At 42.7% G+C, this 21,261-nt stretch overlaps 1 protein-coding gene across 1 annotated transcript in view; it reads left to right on the top strand.

Annotated features, from left to right (window-relative positions):
• Positions 1-6,082: 6,082 nt before the first annotated feature.
• LOC141788299 (CD81 antigen-like) overlaps positions 6,083-21,261 on the top strand; it is a 32,665-nt gene continuing 17,486 nt past the window's right edge. Inside the window, exons 1-2 of the mRNA XM_074667198.1 lie at positions 6,083-6,300; positions 18,512-18,626. Of these exons, the coding sequence (XP_074523299.1) occupies positions 6,235-6,300; positions 18,512-18,626 (181 nt within the window). The 5' untranslated portion in view covers positions 6,083-6,234. The remainder of the gene's footprint in view (positions 6,301-18,511; positions 18,627-21,261) is intronic.

Raw genomic sequence — 21,261 nt, 5'->3', positions numbered from 1 at the left:
GTCATGAACATAAACCAGGCTTGACATGATGCCACTCCAGGCGTTACATCAGCTGAGGCTGAAGGGCTGACACAGGCCCTGGGTGGTGCTCAGGACAGGCTCTACAGCCTTCAAGCTGCAGCATCCAGAGAAGGCTGAGGTGTGGCATCCGACTGTCAGAGTAGGAAAAACTTTGACCTCCAAAGCTGAAGAAGCTCAGGTGGACAAATTAGAAATGAGAAAAGACCGTGACAGTAAGAAGCAAAGAGCTGGAGAAAGACTCAGAGTGAAACAGATGGGACCAAAGGAGCTAAACGTTAAGAAAAGGAGCTGAAACGTTAAGAGAAGGAGCTAAACGTTAAGAGAAGGAGCTGAAACGTTAAGAGAAGGAGCTGAAATGTTAAAAGAAGGAGCTGAAACATTAAGAGAAGGAGCTGAAACTTTAAGAGGAGATGAAACTTGAAGAAAAGGAGGAGCTGAGGAAAAGGAACGAGACGGAGGAGGCTCCCTAATGTTCAGCTGACATCAACAGTAGCTTCTTCCTCCTCCCCTTTGCATCTCCTTCCCTTTCCCTCAATCTGTCTCCCCTCTGTCATCTCCATAAACCCCTCATATCATCATCCCCATGGCCACCCTGAAGTTTCCCATAGGGGCAGGCTGCCTGGCTCTGCTGGGGTTTCTGCCTCATGAGGAGAGTCTTTGCCCTTGTAGCTGAAATGCTTAAGCTCCATGTGGAAAATTCTGCAAATGCAAAACTGCAAACAAACTCTTAAAGCATTCACTGACTTGCCAAACACAGCTATTGTCTGTGAGTTGGTAAAAACCTTCACCAGTGAGATTTCATTTGCACTTAAAACATCGCTAATAAGATGTCTTGTGCAAAATCAAAATGAATTTTGACAGTCAGACTGTATTGGAGAGTTTTCATGCAATATTCCCCTCCCCATAATATGTCCAAAGTCACTGCTCACATGATAACTTGAACTATTCACCCCTTAAAAAACAAAAAAAGAAAAAAAATTTGGTCCCAAATATCTGCTTGTGTCTGCTACTTTGAGTGTTGACACAACATATAATGAAACTGACACAAACTTTAAAGTATCAAATAAAAACAAACTATATTTCTGCTTTAGTGCAGTTTGTATACATTTTTTTTTAAATTAGTCTGATTTAAGTGCTTTTTGAAATAATCAGTCTTACAGATAGTGTATTGTAAATTTTGGGGGGCAGTTTTGCTCAAAGAAAGTCAGCTCCATCAGGTCGCTTTCCTGATTCACATTTGAACAAAATTTAGGTGTGAGACCACAAGTTTCCAGAAACATCCAGACACTAGCATCCACATTTATGCTAGCCAATGGGGCCACAGCACATGTGGGTGGGGCATGTTGACACGTGGCTTCAGGCCAATTATTGTCCCAGATCGAGCATCCAATGAGGGACTTTGGTGGTCTGTTGTAAACAGTGCTTCATCTGTAGGGAAAGGATTCAGCTTTAAGCCTGTTTGGTGAAATGATGAAAATCTGAAGGAAATAATTGAAATAGTGAAAATAGTATTCATCAGAAGTGCTAATGGCTGGTGTATTAAAAACAACCTCTGAATGCTCCTGTGCAGGTAAAGCCGGCAGGACGACCTAACCCTTAAATAGTCACATGACGTGATTTTGAACACAGCTGCATTTATTTAAAGTCACCCAGTCTATATTATGTATTAGGAAGTGTGATATCAATTTTGTGCATCAGGAAAAAAAGGTTTCTTTGAGGCACCAGAAGTTGTGTTTTTTATATAGAGTTATAGCACCTCCTGGTGGCAGCAGGGTATTCAACACTGCTTTAGGAGGCTCATCGCTCAGTGAGAAAAAAAACCTTTAAGAAAGATATGTTTTTGGCTTTTGTGTAATAGATGAAGAAAACCGGTGCCTGACTTGTAATCACAGGTAACTCCAATCAGAAGCTGTCTGGTGGTTTGGGCACAGAATTCAGTGGTTCTGGCTTTGGTGGCTTCTCAGAGTTGGCTGCCCTGCTATTTAAAAGGAAGTCATTGCAACTCAAACACAGAAGTTCTGTGTACAAATTTGTTTTATACCATTACTACATTTATGTCAGAGTCCCACCAGCTCAGGAAACACATTATGAATAATAGGACATGCACATTGTTCCTTTGATCCCCCTCATCCCCCCTCAGTCTTCTCTTGATTGTGCAGCATTAAGACCCTTCGGATGCTCCTTTACTCAGCAAACATTTTAGAGCTGTAAGATGCAAGGCAGGAACGCTGACATTTCAGTCTGTGTCATGTTAACATTGAAACTCAGAGCCTCCATGACTATTCCTCTGTCTTTTCCTGGAGCAACAGCGAGCTCTGAGACTGCTCTACAGGCCATCACCCTGATTTGCACCGAACCCCAACACGAACAACACTACAGCGTGTGTGTGTGTGTGTGTGTGTGTGTGTGTGTGTGTGTGTGCGTGTGTGTGTGAGAGGGCCTGTTCAGTACTGCTGTGGTTAGCCTTTCCATGGCAGCACAGGTTATGATAATCGCTTAAAAAAGACCTTTAAAAAAGACTTTTATTTACCTTGAAGTTAAGAACTTGGCATTCATATAACGAAAACATTTTTGAAAACTGTTTATATCAAAGAAAGGCAGAAAGAAAAATTAAATGAAGACAAAAAAATAAACAAAAAGTGTTTTATAGAAGTTCAGCTTCTGTCAATCGTAATATTTTAAACACAAGAAACCTCAAATTATACTTCTTCTTGATTTTTATTACCATTAAAAGTCAATTAAAACCTTTTCTAATTAAATCCTTTTTTTATGGAATGAATAATTGACTGATTTGTTTAAGAAATATGTGAGTAATGCTAAAAGTAAAATGAAATACAGTAAAAGTTTGTACTTCCTGAATTTTTTTGCCTTTAGAATCAATGAAGTCTTTGAGCTAGAAAAGAATTGATCTTTCAGAGTTCTTTATCTATACAGTCATTGGTTCCAGCTCGCCATCACTTCAAGTCAGTAGATATTAACCCCAAAACACTGACCTGCATAAAAATATAGGGCTTAACTACTGGGATGCAAAATAAATTAACAAATGAATTAAAACAAGTTAACAGATAGTCATAATCATATTTAAATTCAGACTAAACATCTATAATATTTACTTTTTGTTGTGTTTTAGCCCCACACTGTACTACACAGTTAGTTACTACACTCACACAGGCTGTTGTCTCTAACATTCATGTAACACCTCGAGTTCGTCCCACAGACATCAATAATTCATTAAACAGATGGATGTGTGAATGAAAAAAGGTTAATGCATGTCGATGTAATCTCAGTTATTATCTACCAATTCCAGTTCCTCGTCCTTTCACTGAGCACAAACACAGCCTCACACCTTTAGTTCAGCTTTTCAGCTATTCATGATCAGGGCTCAGCTTTCCAACTGTTCAGATCATACGTTCAGCTTCTCAACTCTTCTCAACTCTTGAAACTTCTAGTGGTGGCTGAAGCTGAACCCCGCACACGCTGTACGGCACTGTCCTATAGAAACCACTTCCTGCTCATTATACCAAGTTTTTGCCCACAGTAACCTTTACATTTGAACGGTTCTTTAAATTCAGTGATCGTGGTTACAAGAACCTTAAGAGCTTGTCTCTCTGCTTCTGGATTTTATACATGTGCACTTTTCATCTTTTCATCACAAAGTAGTAAACTGCTCTGGTTATTCTCCAGCACACAAACGCTTGCAGAGTCCTGCAGCTCTATGCAGTTTGATCCAGTTTCCTCTGACTGTGACTGAGATGAGCTCTAATCAAAACACTTTTCAGACTGGAAAAAAGTTACTGTAATATCTGACTATGAAATTTGACTCTATAGATAAGTTTCCTCCTTTAGCTTCTACTTCTACTTCTTTTCTCCTGAAACTGTTTGTGACAAAGTCTTTTCCAGCCCACATGCAGTAGTTACTCTGCAGTGGTCTTCTTACTGTAATTTTTGCACTTGTACTTTCACAAGTATTTTTTAAGTGTGTAATTTTACTCACACTTGAGTGCAAGTTACACCATGTAATCTACTTCACTACTTTTAAAACCAAAGGTTGCCTCTGAGTACGCCCACCATCTGGATCAGTATTTATACCTTCCATCTGCACAGTGAACCAATAAGGCTGTCCGACCGTGACTGTGCCAGTGAAGTAAGAAAAGGAAAACTCTGCCAGTTCAAGCCCAGGCATCAGGAGTTCAAATACCAACGCAACAGAGTTGATACTAGACAGGTGCCCGTGGTCGTACCTGGAGGGAGTTTAAAGCACAGGGGGAGAAAAGGAGACGCCCCGAGAGGCAATATATCGGTTAGCCTGAGCCTTCATTTTCTGAGCTGTTGAATGAGCCTGTCTGAATAAGTTACATGTAGAAATTCACGTCTCAATCTTTGTATCAATCAACCAACCAGTCAATCTATCTTCAGACGTTTGTGTCTGGGACAGTTTATGATTCTTCTTGTACCTTGCTGTTAAACTCTCAAATGCACACCTTGGAGCATGGTAAAACGACGATGGAGTAGATTTTGAGGAGGGTATTTTGTACTTCTACTTAAGTATTATTTTAGCACCAACAATTTTACTAGTAATTGAGTACAATTAAAGCTAAGTAACAGTACTTGTACTTAGGTAAAACTTTTTGTACCCTGTCCACCTCTGAGAGGAATGTATTTGAGCAAAGGGCCACCTCCTCTTTTTATCGAAGCATGTTGTAAGCAGTAACGTGTGGTGAGGTCCATGATGAGGGAGGCAGGCAGCCAGCTCAAGTTGAAATTTCTGTATGTGTGTGTTATATAAACGGTGCACTGCTCACATTTGCTAATACAAACTGTTACGGGCCATCCCTGCCCCTTTAACACGGTGACAGTCTGTGCTGTGTGTGTGCGCGCGTGACATAGCAGAAGAAGAGACGGTCTGAGTGCATGCATGGTGTGTGTGGGGCGGGAGTGCATTATTTTGGTCTTCGTTTCCTCAATAAATGTGCGGTTGTGCACAAGGTGCACCTTTTTTCCCTCCTCTTTAGTCTTTTCCCTCACTTTGGCCCGGACTCCTAAACACCGGTTACCAGCAACGAGCCAAGAAAATAAATGTTAATCAGCTTTACCATCTACGGTTCGGAAACAGACTGAAGTCCTGGAGTTAACAAGACGAAATGACAATTAAAACCTGAAACATACATTCACCTGCATTTCTACAGGATTTACATCACAGGAGCAAGAGCAAAATACGAACAAAACTAACCCGTACCTCAAAAACACAAGAACACAGGCCAGGCACCTCCGGTATACTCTATTAAAAGTCTGCACTAACAAACTAATGCAAGACCTCAAAGAGGGTGTGGTATTACAACCTGCGGAGGCAGAGAAGCGCTGTGCCTCATCAATGCCCACGTTGATCAGCATTAGACCTTCGTACGCATGCGCGAACCTGCATAATGTTGTGATTTCAAGTAAACAGTCTCTCTCTCTCTCGGTGTCTCTGCCTCCGACGCACATTACAAGCATGAAGCCAGCGCGAAACGCTGTCCGTCCCCTCTGTTAGCCTCCCTCTTATTGACAAATCAGCAATTTCCTTTTTTATTTTTTAATTATGACAAATTGTATACGAACAACTGAAATTTTTTTTTTAATAATATATATATATATATATATATATATATATATATATATATATATATATATATATATATATATATATATATATATATTTTTTTTTTTTTTTTTTTTCTTGTTAGCCTAGGGGAGGCACTGCCTCCCCTGACCGCACACCACTGGTTGTAAGGCATTATTTATGTTTATGATACAGAAAAAAATCACTCAAAACAGAGAGGGGTGTTTTCTGTTCGAACTACTTCTGACGACGTCCACATGTCTTAGACAGTTTGAAAACAGGCACCCTCTCTAGGGACACAGCCCCCCTAAAGGTGTGATCCTAAGAACGCCCCTGTGCCAGGCTTAGCCCTCTTAAAGAGAGACCAGCCTCTCTCTGGCCCTGGACTGAGGCATGGGTGTTTTACTTTGAAGGTGTCGGCCGGAAGCTCAGTATGCCGTCAGATTATGGCGGGGTGCTCACGGGGGAGGGAGGAGGAGGAGGGAGAGAGGCATTGGGTGTTGCCTCGATCTCGGAGCTGAAGACAGGATTCCCAGTCGAGGTCCAGTCCGTCGTACAGAGATCCCTGAGTGTGTGTCGTTACCTCTGCGCTGAGAACCGAACCCCGGAGCACCATGGGAGTGGAAGGCTGCACCAAATTTATCAAGTACCTGCTCTTCTTCCTCAACTTCATCTTCTGGGTGAGCAGCTTGTTTATTACCGGTTATCCCAATGTGTGTGAGAGTGTGTGTGTGAGTGTATATGTGTTAATGTACCGTGTGAGTGTGTGTGTGTGTGAGAACGTGTGTCCGTGCTGCGCCGCCTCCTCTCCGTCTGCTCGGTTCGGTGGGTCCGGACTGGGAGCCCGTCATGAATGAACAAAGGAATCCAGCTCACCCAGAATAACGGTTCTTCCTCGGGTCTACATTCCCCGTCTGCGCCTCTGAGTCACCGCCAGGCTCCTGCTCACCGCTAGGGGAGAGCAGGGCCGAGTGGACTCACAGATTTCCAGCAAGACGAGCTCAGTTTATGTAACCGCAGCTCCTATCCAGCGTGTGGAGGGTTAGCGTCCAAAACACGGGTTCAGCCCCGGATAGTTTCCCTCAGCGGGGAAAAATCAGACACGAAGCGTCTGTGACACAACAAAGAGCCACAGACCTGTGGTAGTTTTGGTCAGCTCAGGCACAGACTGCTCAACAGTTTCATTCAGTGAAGCCTCCACCGAAACAGGATAAAACTCTGCTCTGTTTCTGTCAGTGGGGTTGGTTTGAGTAAGGCTTTGTTAAGACTTCATCTTTCTCTCTCTCTCTCTCCCTGTGTGTGTGTGTGTGTGTGTGTGTGTGTGTGTGTGTGTGTGTGTGTGTGTGTGTGTGTGTGTTTATTTGAAAAGGGGGGACCCAAAGTGGTTTCCATGATGTGTCTGGGCCCCAGGTTTGGTGATGTATCATGGAAATGTTAAAGAGTGTTCAGTTTTACTTTTGTGCGTACCGTTATCTGCTCTCACTTTCTGTTTACTCACTGTCTTTTAAAACCCTGTGAGTCTTCCCCCTCTAAAAGAAAAATCCAGTTGCCTCTTTTTTTTTTTTTTTTAAATTTAGTTTTAATATCAACTGCCAGTGAGAAGCCAAAAAGCTGATTGGTTAAATGAAGTCTTGGTCTGGAGGTCTGGTTGACGGCAGACTGAATGATGAAAGTGGGCGTAGCTGCCATGGCGGACAGTACTTAGAGCTTTTGTCGAGGTTTGCAGCTGCAGGCCTGATAAGAAATGTAACATGAGATTGTTACTGCCAAAAAAACGGTGTAACACAGTTTGTTTTAGATGAGTTGTGAGTTTTCAAAAAATGAAAAAAAATTCATTCGCAGTAACAAAGTGGATAGTTCATGTGACCATTACCTCATCCCCAGGATGTATTTTCCATGTTTTAATGTGTTACAACTGGCAGACAGTGTTTGGGGGCCATTTGAAAGCTTTTTCCATTTTGCCATTAAATAGCAGAAAAACTTCTAGAATAACATAAAAAAATAAATAAATAAATAAAAACCAGCAGTGCCTGTCATCCGTCATCTGTCATCCAACAGGTTGGCATTGTGATGGTCAAGATAAGACAGAGTTATACTTTATCATCAGTCCTCATTTAAAGAAAATTCAGTGTTTTCTTCCTGAATCATTGTATAGGTTACGTGTTCACACTCTATGTTCCATGTAAACGTGGTAGAGTTGTTGTCTCTCAATCAAAAGGTTGAGGGTTTGATCCCAGCTCCTGCAGTCATCTGTAGTCATCTGCCCAAGGGTCCTTGAGGAAGACACTGAACCCCAAATTGCCTCCACTGTTGGTTAGTGGTGTGTGGATTGGTTGAAATAAGTTAGCTAATCCTAGGGATGGGTACCAAATTTGGTACTTTTATAGATATCAACAGAATTCTGTCTGCAGTACTGAGTACCAATGCACGTAAAATCAAACGGTGCCATGTTCCAGTACCTAAACGCATCCTTGTGACTGTGAGGGAGAAGAAGAGTAGGCAATTTTCCATATTGGACATGAATACAGCATTGCAAGTTTATATATAGAGAAATTAACATGTTGAATTGAAAAACTTAAAGATTTTATTGTTTAATTAATTAATATTTATTACCACATAAACACATAAAAATGCCAAAAATTGGTACCATTTAGCACGGATTGCCAGGTACCAGCCATTGGTATCAGCCATTGGTACCAGCCATTGGTACCAGCCATTGGTACCAGCCATTGGTACCTCATTGTTTCAAATGTGAAAGGTACCCATCCCTAGCTAAGACTGATGGTGTCCTACTAATGCAGTCTGTGCCATCAGTGTGGGAATGTGGTGTGTGGTGAAAGACATCAGAAGTGTGAAAGCGCTTTTAGTGGTCAGAAAGACGAGTGAAGTGTTTAAGAAGCGCTGGTCTGTTACACAAACATTAAGTTTGACGGAAACATGCACTGATGGAGTGAGATGAGTGAGAGCACTGTCGGCAGTTCATTTGACAGCGCTCATAAAGATATTATGACACCTCTTCACCTATCAGCCAAATGTCAATTCTTTTCAAACTGGGACTTAAACCAACAACCCTCTGGTTGTGAAACCAGGTCTGAACTGACTGCAGCCTATTTTCTTTTCTTTTTGAACCCAGAACTGAAGAAAAACAGACGCATAGCTTTCTGGGAGAAACATCAGTGAAGTTGAGGTGAAGTTTAAACTTTGCCGGGTTAAACCAGAACATAGAAAATATCTGTTACCACTTTTCCACCAGTGTAAGTGCAAGTGCTTAAGTTTGTTTTTATCCTGTTCTTCCTAAGAACAGGTTTCGTTTTCCATCAGCAAGGGGCAAAGTTGGAGCCACATCATTGCGCTACTGTCACATCACTGCAAACAAAGCCGTTCCAGAGGGGGTGGTGTCATTGTTGGGGTGGCTACAAAGATGGCGCTGAGAGCGCTTAAAAATAGCCAGAGGTTCCTTTTCATCTGTGTTTTTGACATTATTTTTCCTGACTGTCTGCAACATAGAGTGTGCTCGTCTTTGTGTGCGTGCGTGTCTGTGACACACATATCATCACAGAATAAGATAAAGCTATTTAGAATGTTCGATGAAATAATAATGTAAAAACCTGATCTATAAGGGGCAATGCATTGCTGCTTCACTTTCACCTGCATTACAAGTTTTGAATGAGGAAAGACCAACAAAACATCAGACGACTCGCTCGGCTGCTTTCTTCTTTAAGAATGAAGGGAACTATTTGAATGATTACCAGTGCTAAAGGCATTTTACAGCCTCTGTCATTTTAAGGGAACTCTGGGAACTTTAAGGGAAAACTGGAGGCATCACCAAGTTTTACATCAGCACATCAATCTGGACAGAGCTGAATCCTCACAAATGATTTCTGGGATCCACGCTTTAAGAGCCATTCAGTGTTTTTGAAGTGGGCTGTATGACTTATTTATCACTTGTAGACATATTAGCTACAGCACGCCTGATGACTCGGCCCTTTAATGAAAAACTGCTTTTAGAAACAACACACAGTTCAGTTCTCTACAAACAGCATGTCCGCAGCACTGTTAGAGTCGCCCATCCTTCGGTCAGTCACAAGCTAAATGAGGGACCAGGCTCCACCCTGTCTGCTGGGAACCGTACCCTGGCCCGCTTACTATTTCTCCTGGTGGTTTCTCATTAATGAGACCAAGTTGACTGTGTCTAATACCATCACCAGAGACGTGCAACTCACACAGCCCTACTTCAAAAACACTGAAATATCCCTTCAACCATTGTTCTGAATCAGACTGTCATCAGAAGACTTAAATTTGTACACATCCTTTGAGTTGTTTTTTACGTCTCCTCGTGTATTCTAGTAAACGCCTGACTCTGAAAATAACCGTGCCACTCATCAGTGCTGGAAAAAGCCACGTGTGAAAAACAACTTCCTGTGGCGTGTGCTCTCTGTGAAGTTAGTAATTCCTTTGTAAAGTGACTTTAATGTGATTATTAGTGCATCACAGTATCTCTCTGACTCTGGCCCTTTTACTTTAACGCCTGTAGAGATCTGTGAGACGACACGGGTTGAGTGCGTCTGCTGTGTGTGGTCAGAGCACTGTGGGCTGAGTGGGGCTGAGCGGGGCTGAGTGGGGCTGGGTCTTTAAAATGAGACCTCCTGTTTCCATAAATCACACAGGGCACTAACAGTGCTGGGGGGAGGGGGTCTGCAGACAACACCCCACCACCCGCTCCCCTCCTTCAGCATGCCCAGCATTCTGTAACCCCTGAGCCCCGGCCAGCAGGCAGAAATAGACTCCACAGGGAGAGCCGCAGCTGATCTCACATTGGTTTATACAGTTTCACAGTTTCTGTTTACGACTCTCTGTTGAAGTTCTGTGTTTTGGAGGTACAGTAACTCTCTAACATTCACTGCAGCCAGCTCAGCAGGAGCAGCGACCCTCCCTCTGTCTGTGAGCCCGCCGGCTGCCCGTCTGCAGTCGACATGTGTCTGCACTGTTTCCTCCATGTGTGACAGCAAATGCTGCATGGGTAACAGATGGTGATTGATAATGTCTTGAGCATGTGTGAGTTTGGTGTTAACGGGCACAGATGCAGGTAACCCGGAGCTCTCTTAGTTTTTGTTCTCTGACCTGAAAAGAAACTCTGTCACAGAATCCAATCAGCTAAAGTGCTGACGTCAATTTTGGAGCCATAGAAGAATTAGCATTTTTATGGTCACGAAGAAATACACAAAGAGCTGCTGAGGCACAATGATTAGGCAAATGTATTTTTATTTTTGACCTATGGGAGCAGCTAACCATTAGCTCAGTTTGCTGGCTGCTGTGAAGTCACCTGGCAGTATCTTGAAGAAGATGGGGACAGTAAGGACATCGTCTGATGGTTTTGGGATGAATGAAAGGAGCACGTCTGCTGTGTGGAAAGGTTTTACAAACAGGTATGGACATTATCCATGCACAGCTGACTCCAGCTTGTTAAACAGCTCTGATGATGGAGAGAGCCACAGAAAATCAATGAGCACTTCCTTACTGAACACCTTGGTGAAAGTCTTCAGACCACTTTATTTACGTTAGAGTGGAGGAGGAGGGGGAGGAGGTACCATACAGCTGGCTCCTGAACTGAGCCTCATGAATGCTCTGCTCCATGATCCGGTGACTGACGAGTGAAAATAAAAACAAGGTCCATATGTGTTGCAGTGAATCATTTTTGACCAGTTAGGACACTCCAGTCACATATTCCCAAACTTATTCTCAAATCAACCACAAAACACGATGCAGACAGAGATGGGGAGCAGAGGGAGGCAGGGCAGCAGGGTTGGACCTGTTGGACGTGAGAAGGAGGTTTTACTTACAGGAGCAGAAAGTGTTTGAACACTGGGACCACCTCTGTTTCAGCTATAAAACCACTACAACTACAAACCTTTATATCAACAAAGAAACCACCTCAGCTTGTTAGGGATAAAATCTAGGACACCAAACCTAACCTTCTTACAGGGGTCATATAGGTGTACACTGCAAATAAACTCAGGTCATGTTGGGTTTAAGAGTTGGTCTAGTTCCAGTTTGTACACCGCGGGCTTGATTCAGAAGGGCTGAGCGAGTTTTTAAGCCTTTCTTACTCAGTGTTTACATGTATGCAGCAGCCTGACTGAGGGGCCTAACCCTACATGACAACGGTTTAGGGTGAAACGCAATCGTTTTGTTGCATTTCAGCCTCGCGTTTGCACGGAAACAGTGTTTCAGTCGACTTAAAACGCAAACTTTTGAAAACGGCCGCCAGAGTGGGATTTTTCTGAAATGCTCCCGACACTGTTGCCGTGTAAACAGTAAGCTGGCATTTTCAGTGGAAACGCTGACGTCACACTCTGCCTCTCGCGCGCGCATACAACAGGACAACAGTACCGTTGCGATCATCGTGAACTACCGGGTTGTGCTTGTGCTGCTCAATCTGCTGACTCTGTGACTGTCAAAAATAGCATTTTTTGCTCCACTTTTTAACTTAGTATTCCCCAACACACCAGATGATCAGCTCAACTCTACTTCAGTGAAGATCTACCAAAAGCTGCTTCTGGACAAGACAGTTATAGCGCCACCCACAGGCCTGGTATGCTTACTACAGCGTTTTCAGTCCATCAGCAGATTTTTTTCACAGCGTTTTAGCGTTTTTTCTGCGTTTACATGCAGGAGAGAGAATCAGATTTCTGGAGAAGAACATATCAGTCGACCCCTTTTGATAAGTCAAGCTGTGTGTGCATCAGACTAGTTTCAGTTCATCTGAAGAGGAAGCAACATTTTACCAGCGATGGCTGAGATGGATGCAGCTGTAGCTCTAAACATTAAATGTAAGTATGGTGTGTGTTTGTTGTGTTATCATGGTCATCGACTTCTCCTAGCTGAACGCAGAGATGTACTGAGACCTGCTGAGCCCTGACATATCCAAACGCAACCGCAGTCTGATAGCAATCACATTATCTGGGTGTGTTAACCGAGCTACACTTAGTCCGCTCTGGGTCTGACTGAGCTGTTCACACACATCTTAATCATCCTGACTGAGCTCATAGCCCCATCTCTTTAACAGTATGTAAACATACTGACTGTTTGTTGATGAGCTGAAAAGACATCATCTTATTCACAGCAACACACACACACACACACACACACACACACACACACACACACACACACACACACACACACACACGCACGCACGCACACACACAGGGTTAAATGCGTCACAAACTGCACTGCAGACCAAACGGTGTGTCTGTGTGTGTGTGTGTTTTTTTTTTTTTTGCATAAATGTAAATGATCCACTTCAGATTCATCTGAAATAAAACAGCTGATCCAGTCACTCTGTGCGGGGCTGTTAGCTCTGCACAGAGGGGAATATGTACAATCTGCAGAGAGCCAGCTGCACAGCAGTGTTTACAGGTTTGTTAATATGACTCTGACATTACTGTCATTATTATAAACAGAAGCTACTGTGATCAACAGCAGACGAATAGTGTTCACAGAGCCTTTGAAGAGATATTAATGAATGAGCTGAGCTCTGCACAGGCTGGTTTGGGAACTCTCTGACCACACCGACCTCAGAAAGGAAGTCCACAAAAGTAAGAAACAAACAATTAGGCAGTAAATGTCAGGACCTGCCAGCCGGGTGGATAACCTACCAGACCTGTGAACTGGAAAGCCCAGCAGAGTTTGGCTGTTTCCAGCTCTGACTTTGTGCTCAGAGCTGGAACTTCTGACTGAGTTGTTCCACAGCTCAGAGCTTCTGGAAGAAGAGCTTCTTATTTCCCCCATCACTGATCTTCATCCAAAGATAATCCTTTTCTTTTATTTTCCTACTTTTAAAATATTGTGGCCCTTCTGAAAAAAATAGTAGTTTTCTGAAATTAAAGATGAAAATTTGTGAGATAAAGTTTCTGTGAGTCCCGACGGTCTGAGAGTTTCAGAGACTTTGTAGGAGCAGCTGAAGAATGTTGTGGTTGAGTGTGACCTCTTCAGGGTCAAGAACAAGTCTGATAAAAAAAAAAAAACACAGATCTTGTTTGTGACTTGTTTGTAGTCAAAACTTTTCACACACATTTCTACTCCAAACTTCAAACGATGCTCTCCATAAACGAGTGTGAATCACTTCAAACCGCAGAGAGCCTCTGTGACTCATCTCAGCCCTTCACGTGGTCGCCAAGGCCTGATAGTTAAGTCATTCCAATGTGCTGTGTGTGTGTGTTGTGTGTGTGTGTGTGTGTGTGTGTGTGTGTGTGTGTGTGTGTGTGTGTGTGTGTGTGTGTATGTGTGTTAAATTGCAGTGCTTTTGCCAGTTGTGGTGTTGATCTGGTTACTAGGCAGCAGCTTGCCTCAGCTGTGGAATGAACTTCAGTGAGAGACAAGGAGACGAGAAGGAGAGGAGAGGAGAGGAGAGGAGGAGGGTTGGCTTGGTTTGAGGATACACCCCTCAGGTCCTCCTTCTCTAAGTTCACTGATTTGCGATAAAGATAAAACTATTTAAACATGAAAGATGTGTCTTGCTGCAGTAAAGATCTGCTGACTTCAGATCTGTTTTCCTGGGATGGACTAGGAGCACAGGTTGGACACTCGGAGGCTTGTAGTGGCAGCAGTCACCAGCTGTGGCTGTGAGGCCGCAGAGCTCAGGGTTCCTCCTCCTCCTCCTGTTTAAAAGCTCAGCGTGTTTTTTCCCCCTGGGGTTTATTTAACTTGTGCTGTGGGCCTGAAGCCGGATCCTGTGTGCCTGCTCAGGTTTGTGCTAACTCTGGTTATATTTAGGGCGTCTTTGTCCAGGACTAAACAAAGGGCTGAGAGAAGCTGGTGGGAATGAAACACGTGGACGAACAACAGGAAGCAGAGCTGCAGAGGGGGCTCAGAAAAGATAAACCCCAATGTTCACCGAAATGATCCAAACACGGGACACTCAGACCTCTTGAAGCTCCCAGGGGAAATGTAGCCTCTGTGCTGGTGAGTGTAACCTCCTCACTGTCCGGCCACTGGGAAAAGCTCCTCTGTAACAAGCCCCAAGCTGGCTGCTCCAGGAACCAACTGTCTGACACAAACAGTTCATGAGGAACCATTTCAATGAACCACACTGAAAAAGGGAAACAACTGTGTCATTTAGTCACATTTTTGCTTTCCTGGAAGCAAAAAGCAAACTTCATGGATAAAACGGAAGTAAATAATTTTACTGTAATAAGATTTTTACTTCAGACCAAAGATTTTTATGTCACATGACCACATGACATCATTGGCTCTGCTGCTGTCATTACTCAGACTTTGCAGGAACAAAAGTGACATCAATAAAGTTTTGACCTTTGATTTATCACTGATATTTAAGGAAACTATGGGCGCAGGTCACGTCACCTCTGGTTTGAGTCACAAGCCTGGCGCAGCCTGCGCAGTGTTAATTTCATGCGGCGCACTGCCGTGCGCTGCCAGTTTGACAATTTGGTAGACCGTCTGCGCAGAGATGGGTGTGACTGCGCGCCAGGGGGAGTTGACGGCGCACCAGGGGGAGGTGTCAACAGATTCATGTTGGCGCTGTGACAATTTCGTGCCAAAAAAGTGCGCTGAAAGCTCGCCAGCTCCAACCTGTTCTATCCTCGACGCAAGGCGCAGCGCACCCCACGCAGCTGTAATTTGGTGACAGGCGCACATGTGCGCACATGTCATCAAAGCCTCAGAGGCAGGTTTCCAGAGTGTCAGGCACATTTTAATGCAATAAACAATCACAGCAATCACTATTTAATGTAACTGTCTGAACCAGCATATACATTTGTATCTATATTAACTGTCCCGTCACATCTGATGTCAGATTAAAGCCATTTGTCATAATGGAAAGTTAACCTGACGGCAGCTGGAAGTTTGATGCACATCTTACAATTAAACAATAAACAGCCTTAACATCTGATACTGAGTATATATCTGGCTTCTCTCATTTCATTTCATTCAAAGAAAAGAGGGAGAGAAAAGATGAAGAAAAAAGAGACAAAATAAATGTATGTCACTCAGGATTTACCCGTGATTTCCCATATTTCTCTGTTTTAGTCTTTATTTTTAAGGTGATCTAAAAAGATGGAGTACATTATTGTAAGGAGGATGAGGAGGAGACACTGGGAGAGTATACAGTATATCACCAAAGGTTCTGCTATTTGGCGATGACAAACCAGGAGTGCAGGTGGATCAAAAGTATTCTGAAACTTGGAAAGTGCGCCGGTCATGCCCTGTCCGCGCGGCGAAGGCCGGTGCAAGGCAGGTGCGCCTGGGCTTGCGCCTGGTCTACAAAATTAGAGCCCAATAACATAACCCAGAGTCATCTAAGATATTCCCAGAATGCCTTTCAGCCATCTAATATCATCATGTATTTTTTGTTACAAATTCTCACAGTTGGTTGTGTGCCACCAACTCGTATCGTAACCATGAGTGATGAGGGTACGTGGTTGATGTGGACTCTGCTACTTGGTAACCTGAGGTGGTGCCCTTACTGCGCGCTGAGAGCAGAGTTAGCTTAACAGCTCATGTTAGAGCTAGTGGAAAGGGACAACGAAAGACACGACGGTGTAACTGCAAACTCTGGTTTACCACCCAGCACATTAATGCACATTTGGCTACACTTTGTCCATGTCAGTATTAAAACACATTGACGAGTATGTTCTAAAGAATCTTTGTTCCTCCTCCAATATTTTACCAACCCTATTGCTTTCAACAGAATTAGAGAATCACATTAAGTTATCTGAAAATTCAACTAAGATGGAATTTAAAAAGTCAGGTTTGTTCAAAATTAAAAGTTGAAATGAAGGTTTGTGGTCTCCACGATGAGTCATCTCCTCAGTTTGTGTGAGTGTGGTTTTTTGACTTAAACAAAATGACTTTCTAAAATGATCCTGTGTCAAATTTTACTTTTCAATTAAATCAGAAATATGATATGAGAAAATTAAAAATTTTCACATATAAGAGTTTTTTTTTTTTTTAAGTAGGTTGAAGATGTTGTTTTTGTGTGTTGGTGTTTAGGCTGAAAAAAAAGTGACCCATTGATTTGACATTCTCTCTCTTTCACTGCTTCTGATGTTGGTCTACTTATACCCATTTCACTCACTCCTTAAACTTCATCATCGAGTAGAAGTAGCTTCATGTTCTGTCTAAAGAAAAGTTATTATACCCACAGAGGTTATCAGCTGTCTGACAGTGACTCATATGTTGTCCGTACATCTCTGATCTACACTGGTTGACACATTTCCCACAAAGAAGAAGTGAAAGCTGAGCTTATTTTGAGCCTGTTGTTGGGCTCAGAGTGACATAATGTTTCAGCTGTGTCATAACCATGTGCTGCAGTCATGTTAGGTACTTTTCCCCCACATGGACTTGCCCCGGTAACCAGGGGCTTTTTGAGGAACTGAGTGGTTTTTGACTGCAGGAACCAGGGTCTAAGTTTAGCTCTGAAAAACTGGTTGTAACCTTTACATGGCCCTGCCTGGGCCTGCAGAGGTCCAGGAACTATAGGGGGCTGTGGTGGAAACGCAGACAAACAACGGGCCACAGGAACCCTTCAGTTCCTGGGATGTCTCCTAGAAACTGAATGTTAGTATAATGTGAGGTATCCTGTGAAGCTCGGGCAATTAAAAGTAACATTCAAAAACTGATGGCAAATGTGAGACCACTGCTGTGTGTTAGCATGCTCCGTGCTACTGACATCACAGGGGATCTGTGTTTCTTTGAAGTTCACCAGTCGAGTGCCTCTGAAATCAGCAATCCAGAGTCAATGTGGAGACAAAAGCAAGTGTCCGGCTGCTGTGCGTAAAAACAGGATTTAGAATAGGGCTGCCATGATTAGTTGACTTGATCGACTACGTCCATGATAACAATTCATCGACGCAAATTTGAATAGTCGATGCATCACATTATTATTTTTATTGTCATTGTCACGTGGTGAAATCAAATACCAGAGGGTAATACTAATTTGTAACTTCAGTTCACAGCATGAGGTGCTGTGTTATTGGATACTTTTATGGGAAAAGATCACTTAGTTCTATGTGAGGAATATTGATGAGGAAAAATCTCCACTTCCAGAGAGCGCTGTGCGCTGACGGAGGCTCTGGCGGAGCCTGACAGCTCCCGGAGTTTAGCGTCTGATAACGTGATTTTGAGAGTCTCCTTCACTCTCTGTTACCAACAGTTTGTAGGATCCGAGTCACAAACTAATGTAAAACTCCCCTAACTTTTGAAAAGAGAGGACATCTATCCGTCTATCCATCCATCTATCCATCTATTCGATGGAGCTCTCACTCTCAAGCTCACACTGCACTGGTAACACTCAGTGGGGAGGAGGAGGGGCAGAATGCGCAAGAGTGAAACGCCACATGCAGAGAAACGAAACTAAACGCATTGTTATGGAGAGCTGGGAGAGTCAGGCTGGATCATACAGAGAGCAAAGCCCCAATAAACAAATAAACATGAGAAAATAAGCCCAAAGTCACTAATAAGCGGTCTGTCCGACACTGCGTACAACAACTTCATTTCCCTGTTACCTGCTTCATTCATTTTGAGATTTTTTTTGTATAGTACCTACTTATATTTTTTTATATCATCATGAATGAAATAAAGACAAACAAACAAAAATGACACAGGGCTGACCAATCAGAGGTGAGAACCTAACTCTGGATAAATGCAGTCAAAATGCAACACACAGGTTGAGTTATAAAGGTCTGCACATTTTAAAGGCCAAATTAGGTTGAAACACAAAATAATCGTGATTAATCAACTGATCGAAAAAATAATCGATAGATTAGTCGACTTTAAAACTTCGTTAGTAGCAGTCCTAATTTAGAACGTGGAAACGAATGTTGGAGTAACTGTGATGGGTGCACTGACCGACCTGTGGGTGCTCTGTTGCAGCTTGCAGGAGGAGTCATCCTGGGGGTGGCCCTGTGGCTGAGACATGAACCCCAGATCACCAGCCTGCTGAACCAGGATTTCCAGGGATCGCCGCCTCCACAGACCTTCTACATCAGTGAGTACCTGACCCACAACACCTGTGCCTCTGTCCTGTCTCTGTCTGCCTCACACAGACCCCAGAATCAGTCCAGATCCTGCTGTTCTCTTTGTTTTAAGGACCTGGTGTGATCACAGGGTCACAGGGATAACGTGTGTGTGTGTGTGTGTGTACACAGACATAGCTGAGTGTTTCCAAAAACAAATATCCCCGCCTCATTTGTTTTTAAAAATACTTGCGTCCACACACAGCGGGGAAGTCCAGCGATGAGTAAAGCACGCCAAACCCATAAAACGCTGTGTTTTTCAGGCGTAACACCTGTGCGATCCAATCAGAATGAACTCTATCATTCAGCTGTGACCAAAAAAGCTAAACCATTAAACCAGAGTTTTCTGAATGCATTGTTTTCAGGCCTGAAGGTCCGAAGGTTCCTTTGTGATGATTCACGATTCACGATTCACGATTCACAATGAAAGGTCTTCACTCAGCCTGTTAATGGAGCTGAAACAGATATCTGTTATTGATAAGCTAAAAGGTGACTTTAAAAGAGCTCATTAATAGTTTATTATTGTTTTACTTCAGGAGAGATTATCACAGCAGACCAGTATCTGTGTTTCCTCTGCACATTCATCCTGACAGACTGAAGGTTTGTTTACCTCCCAGGGCTCAGGCAGAGGAGTGATGGTGTTCCAGCTCTTACAGAGGCCACAGACTGACAGTAGATTGCGCCCATATCCAATCACAGCTTGATGAGTATCCAGACTTCTTAGAGATTTGAAAACCTTGTTGCAGTCTAATGAAATCACGCAGTGGTTTACAGAGTGGAGTCATAACCTCAAAGATGAAATATTGACTCCAACTGACGTTAATGTAGAAACTGGCAATGATGTTGCTGCAATGCAGCAACCTGCCAGTCAACTCATCAGCGGCTGGTGTTGTTCACACTGGATCATGTTCAATAAACCAAAACAGATTGAGTCTGTCAAACACAGGCCTGTCCAACCATCATGAACAAAGGAGAATGGATATGAACCACTATGTCGTCAGTGAAGAGGCTTTGAATAGTCTGATTTATGGAGGTCAATATAACAGTGAAAAACACACAGCACTGGTTTAATGTCACTCACAGGAAAATATGATCTGGAGTTTCTCTGTGTGCATCAGGTTAACACTGACATGCTGTCTCAGAGAGCCTCCTCTCTTTTGACCAAAGAGGCTGAATGAGAAGATGGCTCACTACGTCTTTCTTTCCTAACATCGGGGTGCATAGGTTCTATAGCGGATTTAGCAGATTTATAGTGGAGTGAGCATCTGTCAAAAATGCGATCTTTGGGGTGAAGACGGGGCTGCTCACGCGTACACACGGAGAGAGCTGAAGCGAGCGTCCTGAGGGGTAAGGAGAAAACACACGCTAATATGAGTGATGGCACGAAAGATACGGTTCTTAAGCCGCCTGCCACAGTCCCAGTGTGGGAATGTTTTGTTTTTTATCAGAATGAACAAAGTGTGAGCTCATGAACACCAACGAGCTGATATGTCGCATTTGTTTGAAAACAGTGGTGATGAAGAAGAAGAAGGGGAGGTGCAGTGGAGCCTTGTTCTTTGACAATCCGCTCTTACTGAGGCTTTTGGTCTGCAAAGTAAATAGAAATAAAAGCGCCAAATGGTGGGCGCTCAAAGACAGTTACATTGCCAAAGAAATGCAGCCCTTCAATACAGTTGAAAGCCAGAAATGTTCAAAATGTTTGACAGACAGTACGGATTGACTGGGAAAAAATACATGTTACAAACAATTCAGGAACTCTATAAACTCCCTTTTATTTAGGCTATAGTTTTTATTGTTGTTGTTTTTTTATGGAGTTTTGTTTTTTCTTTAGAGACAGGGTCTATGTTTTGTTGTTTTTGATTAGTATTAATTATTTTTATTGACATGTATTTTTTTCTTAAAGAGAGTCCATTTCATTTTCATTGTATTTTTTTTCTCTTTCTTGTTTGTTAAATTTATTATATTTTTTGTTTAATTTATTTTATTTAAAAGATCCTGACCTTTAATTACACTCTTAAGAAATTAAAGTTTCTTGCTTTTGATATGGTGTACTCACTTTATTATCCCATTTATCATAATTACATCAATGAAAAAATGAAAAAAAAAAATCAAAATAATATTGACAATAATATTGTTTATTGGCAATGATATTTTGGAAAATTATCGTCTACAAAATTTGTTATCGTGACAGGCCTACTCCTGGATGTAGATTATTAGACATAGAGGAGAGTCAGAGCTTTGGTTCAATAGCTGTTCTGTATGGGCAGAAAGCCAGATGCATCCTGGGAAAGTGGCTCGGCTAGCTACTGCTGTTAACTGATTTGGCTTAACAGCTGCACCTCTGAATCAGTGACCTCCATATTTCATACGTTCTTCAAAAGTTCTTCATACATTCTTCATGCTTTCGTGATACATTCATCATATGGTCTTCATATGTTCTTCATATGTTCATCATACGTTTATCATATGTTCTTCATACGTTTATTATATGTTCATCATGCATTCTTCATGTGCTTATCATACATTCTCCAAACGTTCATCATATGTTCTTCGAACATATTTTATACGTACATCATATGGTTTTACAGTTCATCATATGTTCATCAT

Source organism: Halichoeres trimaculatus, unplaced genomic scaffold (genome assembly GCF_033239565.1).
Source record: "Halichoeres trimaculatus isolate MK-OKI-2021-1 unplaced genomic scaffold, fHalTri1.1 fHalTri1_scaffold_3, whole genome shotgun sequence".
Classification (NCBI taxonomy): domain Eukaryota; kingdom Metazoa; phylum Chordata; class Actinopteri; order Labriformes; family Labridae; genus Halichoeres; species Halichoeres trimaculatus.
This window is presented reverse-complemented; position numbering and strand designations above follow the sequence as displayed.